General features: G+C 39.5%; 1 protein-coding gene across 1 annotated transcript; it reads right to left on the bottom strand.

Moving 5' to 3' along the window:
• Positions 1-1,942: 1,942 nt before the first annotated feature.
• Positions 1,943-7,195, bottom strand: LOC131331507 (uncharacterized). The gene is made up of 15 exons (XM_058365499.1): positions 7,089-7,195; positions 6,931-6,982; positions 6,692-6,823; positions 5,990-6,598; positions 4,605-5,888; positions 4,437-4,508; positions 4,242-4,354; positions 4,057-4,156; positions 3,855-3,950; positions 3,655-3,762; positions 3,415-3,552; positions 3,224-3,339; positions 2,925-2,991; positions 2,730-2,838; positions 1,943-2,181 (listed from the first exon to the last, which is right to left on the bottom strand). The coding sequence occupies exons 1-15, from the start codon at positions 7,154-7,156 to the stop codon at positions 1,943-1,945; spliced, it is 3,303 nt and encodes a 1,100-aa protein (XP_058221482.1). The 5' UTR covers positions 7,157-7,195.

The following is a 7,195-nucleotide window of genomic DNA, read 5'->3' as shown; positions in this document are numbered from 1 at the left end:
TACAAGTAATATGGGGTTGAAACTTGAAAGCTTTATTCGCAGATAGAAATGTGAATAGTGAGGATTTCAGTGATTCAGTTTAGCATTGGTTGGTTTAATTTTCATATGCCTTCTCTTTTTCTTGTGAGAATTGGAATTGGCCTTCTTTCACCACCATCATTCTCTTTCCATTTGTTTCTTTTCATTCTATAACAGGGATGGATTCACAAGCAGACCTTGCTCTTCCCGTAATCAGCCTCTTCCAGTTGCTGAAGGCCGGAAGAAAAAACCCGAAAAGAAGTAGAAATGCTACACCATCTTCTCCTTGGACACAAGAGTCAATCAACCTAGCAGAAGATGATGTCTCACTCGATACCTATGCGCGTTGGAGAGACCGATAGGCAGTGAGGCTGAAAAGGGACGGTTGAAAAAAGTAAAGAGCCATAGTTGTGCAAGTTCTCAAATCAGGGAGTTAATGAATGAGATGCTCGAAGAAAGAAAAAGAGTATTCAAGATGCAAGTCGAAATGTTTGAGAAACTCTACCGTAATCAAGCTGAAGAGATTCGAATAGAGCGATTGAGAGACGAGCGTAGAATCATGATGTTGGATTCAAGTGGGATGTCTCCAATGCTGCAAAAGTATTATCTTCTACGCAAAAAGGAAATCATTGACGGTCAGAAGAAGCAGTAATTAAGTGAGGTATTGGTGATCACTGGCTGATTTTGGTTCTCTTTTGTATTAACACGCTGTTAGTCTGCCCATGGATGCTCTTGTCAATGGTTTCACTAGTTTGATTTTTAAATTTTGTGCTTTAGTATGTGTATGTCAACTGTATTATTCCAGGACAAATGTGACGTTTCCAAAGGACTCATGTCCAGCTTGGGAGGCATCTATGATTAGTGAATGTCTATTTGTGTTTTCGCGATCACCAGAAGATGCATGCAGGAAATGGGAAGTTTGAGTCATTGTGTGCAAGGAGAAGACCCGTGCACGGCACCCGGGTGAGGGGTGTAGGCGCCCCAGCGACAACGGGCAGAGAGAGCATTTGTCAGATTCAATCGCTGCAGACTTAGTTGTTGTAGTCTCAATTACGGGGAGAGAGCATTTGTTCCTTGGCTTGAATTACTATATTTTTACCTATGAATCCAATAATCAGTAAAGGACTGCACTTTGTAATGCTTAGCGGATGGTTGTATTGAGTTCTATTAAAGTAGCTGTTTGAATCTATCCATTTATGATAACGTCCAACGGATGAGTTGAAGTGTGGCATATTGCTGTTTGAATCTGTCCATTTATAATCAGTAAAGGACTACACTTTGTTGATTTGTGTTCGTTGTTTGCTTTTGATACAGCTGTGTTCGTGCTAAGGTGATGCGAACTTTTTCGTAACAAAATGAGAGGAGAGAATGTGAGGTGGAAGACGTCCAATTGGTTCAAATTGAGGAGAACCTGACATCTTCAAAATAGATACTATCAATGTTAAAATTTGTAACGCAAGGAGAAGTATTGTAGGATTTTGTCTACCGGAAGCACAAGGATTGAAACACAGGAAGAGCTAGTAAACACACATTTTCATCAATTGCGGTCTTGACAAAATTGGTCCGGGCGCCTGAGTTATATAAAAAAAGAAGAAGCAATCGATTTGATTTTCGAGAGATCGTAATCGATCGGCCCGATGGAGTGCCATATACTTTTGGAATTGATGTCATTTCTGATTGAAGTTGGTGGCAACCCTCTAATTTTTTAAGCCTGCCTTGCTGATATATAGCACAAGTAGAAGCAAGATGATCAAAATGGCTTACAAATCAGTGGACTGTCCTTGGGAAAATCTTCCTTCTGTCAAATTGGCACCTAATCTTTGGTAAACTCGACTCTTGGGCTTACATCCGCACTCGTACCGTAACAACAACAGTAGAAGCAGCAGTTACAATGGTGCAGAATTCCACAGTAAAAAAGAAGTAATCACTCCATTAGCAACACCATTCTGCAAGAACCCTCTTGATCATCATAATCACCACCATCCATTACTCTAACTACAACTGAATCTTCTTCTGGTGGTAATAACCCAAATTCCACAGCCTTGGAACAAGTGCTAGTAGCTCCTTTGCACCCACTTTTCCTAGCCGGGAAAAACTCATACTCCATTAACACACTTCCATGACCACCCCCTGAACTTCCCTTCCTATGAACTGCCAAAACCTCTGTATACAACTCACATGAACCAATAAACTTACTCTACCTAAACAAACGCAGCCCCTGGATTTGCAAAACAAAAACAGACTCCTCCAAAAACCTGCCGATCCTGCCCCAAGTTGTCCAAATTCCTATTACACTATCTTTGCCAATTGATTCACATGGAAAGAACGGGTAATGATAGTATAATCAAGAATTTGGATAACCATATGTGCGAATCCCCGAGAAGTATTCGAAAGTAGTGAGGTAACTCTTTCCCATCACGCAGGCATTAATGAATACCCATTAAGTTTGATCACCCATATGGAACAAGGAAATTACATAACCAAAATATTGCACCTAAATAAATACGAAACAACATAGCATTAGGTTCCAATCATGCGCCATATATTACAAAGTGGATTACCCTAAAATGTTAAAACTACCATACGGAACGATACTTGATAACCCATGTAAAATCAGGCCCCCAAAAAACTTAACCTTTACAAAATATGCCTACAGATTGTTAGTTATATACGAATCACGTGACCACCTGCGTACACAAAGCCCGTTTTACCTCTTTCTGCCTTCCATGCCTCAAATTTTTTTAAAACCTCCAAGGCATCCCGATTATTCTTGTCACCACACAATTCCAATAACAACCTTGGCCTTTCAATATTGTCCATCTACAAAACCCAAAGCTAGCTTAGAAATCCAACACTATCACAACCAGTTAAATACAACATAACGATGTTACTTTACGAGCACTAACCTTGTGTACACCGGATGGGAAATTGAACCCTTGCATGAATTTTATAACAAATAGCCCACAATCATACCTAAAAATGTGCAGAAAGGAATAAAGTAAACCACTTCAAACACTAGTAACACAATTAACACAAGTAACCTATAAAGCACAGATACAGATACGGGATACGACACGATACGGATACGGCAATATGGCAAAAACTAAAAAAAAGGATACGGATACATCGGGGATACATTTTCATAATTATTAGTCTCATAGGCATAAAAGTGAAGCCTTAAAAAAGATTATGTTTAATAAATTACCCGTCCTCCTCATGCTGCAAGGGTTGCTTTTCAACATTAGCAATGTTAAACTTCGTGACATCAACCTGATAGAGCTCTCCATATTGGAAGAGCAACGCGCGATGTAATCCCTCCAGCTAATCGTAAAAACAAGTAGTTAGAATACAAACCGGGCATATCGTAAAACATGGTCTAAACGAGGTGTGCCATACCACTCGTTGTGTCAGTTTCTTACGAAACAAATTGGATCGAGTAGCGGGCTTTGAATCAAAAATATAAACCATATGGATGCCCATGTCTATTTTGATGCAAAACCAGTGGTTCCCACGATCATTTGTTGGTATGTATATCTACGATCAAAGGTAAACAATCATGATTCAAGACCAATTGAAATCTTATTTTATAATTGATTTGCAAAAGTACTAACTTAGTTCAACATTTTATAACTTTACCATAGAGCATGAGCTAAGATCAGCAGTAAAATTTGTATCTCCAAAGTAGCTACCGCATAACTTCTTCAAATCACAATCATTGAGGTTGGGATTGTCTAATATCTGCCTCTGCAAATTTATGGGAATAAAGAGGCAAATTTACGGGAATAAAAAACAATGCCAGTAGTATAAGAAACAAAGGGAAAATTGATTATACTCACTGATACAGTAACCGGCAAATACCACATGAAGTGGCGCTTGTCTGGATAGAGCAACCTTTCCGCATTTGTCATTTGCACGGCTACCAAATTTAGAATCTACAACCATACATGATAGGTAACCACATTGGACTAAAATGCAAAAAGTAATAACAAATTGAATACTTCAACTTAAACCAAGTGGCAAAATCATATTTACACAAACCGTGTCTAGTATCCATACTCCGGGTTTCAAGCTGCACAATTCAGACCGGGTTGCAAAAAATCTTTCGGTGGAAAACAATTTCAAATGCACGTAAGAATCCCTACAAGAATGATTGTGGTAATGAAAAACAATCCTCATAGTTTACAAGGGAAAACAAAGGAAAACACATAATTAGAAAAATGTACTCAGTAAATGGATCGCAAGGATCAAAGATGAATGCCGCGAACAACTTTTCAAGGTCATTTAAGGGTACCGAGGTTGACTTCCTTGCATAATCAGGTGTTTCTCGAATATACGGCTATACAAGAAACAAATAGAAAAGAAAAACAAGTTAGACTAAATACTAGAATGTAGAAGGGAAATTGGGAATCACTAGTAACCTTGGTTTGTAGATTCAACTGTTGCACACCAGCAAACTGCAAAGACTTGAATTTTCCATAGCGTCCACAAAACTGTTTAATTGGACAGGAAAAACAATATAAGAACCATGAATTGGAAATACATTGTATACAAGGGACAATAAATGTAAATGATATTAAGATTCATACAGTGGGAACGTTGACATCCAGGTTGTCCACAATTTGATGTTGGTCCGCAATAATCGTTGACTGAGTTTGTGCTTGTTTGTTAGGAGGGTTCCTCTTTTTAAGACCATCCTTCGTAAAGGGGGAACGTTGGAATTGGCTTTTCTTCAACTCATTAGGCTGTCGCAACCGCGGTGGTTCATCATACACTTCCACATTATCATTAACACAGAAAGACGGGACATAGTTGGCATTCAGCAACTTTTTTTTCCTACCTCTACTCAAACCACCACGCGACTTAAAGCCCTTTACCGGTGAAGGTGAACATACAGCCACATCCATGTCCTGTTGTATCTTCCTCTTTCGAGTGTCGGTACCTCTACTCAAACCACCGCATGACTTAAAGTCTGATACTGCTGAAGGTAAAACTAGGATCTCATCCACCTCAAATTGTATCCTCCTCTTTCGAGTGTCAATCCCCATGTTATATTGATCAAACTGGTTGGGATCGGGAGTTTTAAACTGGTTGGGTATTGAGGTTTCACTTTTGTGTACTCCCATTAATTGGGGAGAGGATTCTCCTGAATGGTGGACTTGGTTCAAGTCCATTTCTTGAGTCGTTTGTGGTTGCAGCTGAGACGGCATTTCAGAGCCATGATCAAGGGTTTCAAACAAGTTCGGACTTGAACTTTGACATGTATGCACTTGCGTGAGGAGGGGAGAAGATACTCCTTCAAGGTGGACATGGTTCGGGTCCATTTCTTGAGCTGTTTGTGGTTCCAGCTTAGAAGGTGTTTCAGCGCTAACATGGCTGGCCAGCCATGGATTTGTTGAGACAGCCTTGGATGATTGGTTGAGTGCAAGATCAGGGGTTTGAAACAAGTTCGGTGTTGAAGTTTGACATGCATGTACTCCCGCGAGGAGGGCAGAGAATTCTCCCTGAAGGTGGACATTGTTTAGGTCCATTTCTTGACCCATTTGTGGTTGTAGCTTAGAAGGCGTTTCAGAGCCAAAGTGCTTCGCCATTAATATATTTTGACGCAACAAAAGACCTGCTATAGTTGCAAGAGTATTTGTCATCACAGTTACATCTCCAGTTGAAATTTGGGACACACCGCCTTCATTGCCACTTGTTTTTTCCTCTAGTGTAAAATGAACCACCACCCCCTCCCTGTCATAACCTCCAATTTGGTCAAACCGATGCAAGACACTCTTAATTTCAGAATCACCCCAAGCAAGCAAAGAAGGGAATTTTCGAACATAAGGCATAACTATAGGCCTTGGAGAGACACGATCCAAGTAGAAAACCTGCATTATGAGACAATTAAAGTAATAATGCATAACAAATAAATAACCAAAGTGAAATAAGGAATATGAAATGCGTTAATGCAGAATCACTCAATACCTACCACCAGGAGGAATAGGCACCCGCTTGGTTGTGCATGATCCTTATTGCGTTGGTCTAGTATACCCTTGCATAAGAAGTCTAGGGTCAGGTTCGCCCAATTCTGATTGGCCATTGCCGCAACATCACTAACAACATTAATAAGGGATCGAGTAACACCCGACTTTGTGGTTGGGCATAAAAAACATCCCAAGATGTACAAGGCAAATTTCCTCTTGAAAACATCATCTACTTCCTCCGTTTTCTCCAAGTACTCTCTCAACTCTTTCAGTTGGACTACCCCATTCGTCATTCCAAGGTTTTTATAAACTTCTGAAAATTCTACCGACGTATTTCCCTCCAACTCAATAAGGTTGCCTTGTGCATTAATGCCCAAGCACTCATGAACATGGGAATCAGTGAGAAGGAATGTCTGCCCATGAACAGTAAGTGAACGAGAAACAGGATCAAATTTATGCACCAACCAATTACATAGCGGATGGTTAAGAGCCGTACACCTCAATTCTAATATTCCACCCAACCCAATAAGCTGAATAGCACGACGTTGATCTGGGCTTAACTTTTGTACTATTCGAACGATGGACTTTAAGGAAATACGGTTCTGTATCTTTTTCTGCAAATTTAACAAACATCATCAAATAAGTTGGCATTCCAAAATCAGGTCAAATCATGTTCACCTAGACAAGTTCCAACAATTTGTACTCACTTTTTTGGGTTTTGGCAGAAGTACAGCTTTATGCTTGGTGAGTTCCTCTTTGGCCAACTCAGCCAAATCTTTGTACTTTTGCCTGTGTTCGTTCGACAGGTTTTTCCATTGCTCACCAATGTCCCTCTTCGTCTGCAATACATACCAAATCATGCACCAATGATCATTTGTCATCATCAACATTAGATCAAATAGATGCAATTAGATGACAAAATGTTAAGTTAAAATTATAATTTTACCTGATTTGTTATTAAGGTACCAGCATCTTTTAGATTGGCTATGGTTTCATTGCTACTTGCACAAACATAAAGTAGTAGTCAAACATTGTCATAGGAAAATACATAATTAAACACCAAATCAGTGTTAAATGAATTAAATTTTCATTAACAAGGAATACTTATATAGAATGAAGGCCGATGGCACCCTTCCTTTCAAAGCATACTTCTGAATGATCTCGTCTGTCATGCTGAAAATACATAATTCATCATGGCCGTGTTACAATCA

Source organism: Rhododendron vialii, chromosome 1a (genome assembly GCF_030253575.1).
Source record: "Rhododendron vialii isolate Sample 1 chromosome 1a, ASM3025357v1".
Classification (NCBI taxonomy): Eukaryota; Viridiplantae; Streptophyta; class Magnoliopsida; order Ericales; family Ericaceae; genus Rhododendron; species Rhododendron vialii.
This window is presented reverse-complemented; position numbering and strand designations above follow the sequence as displayed.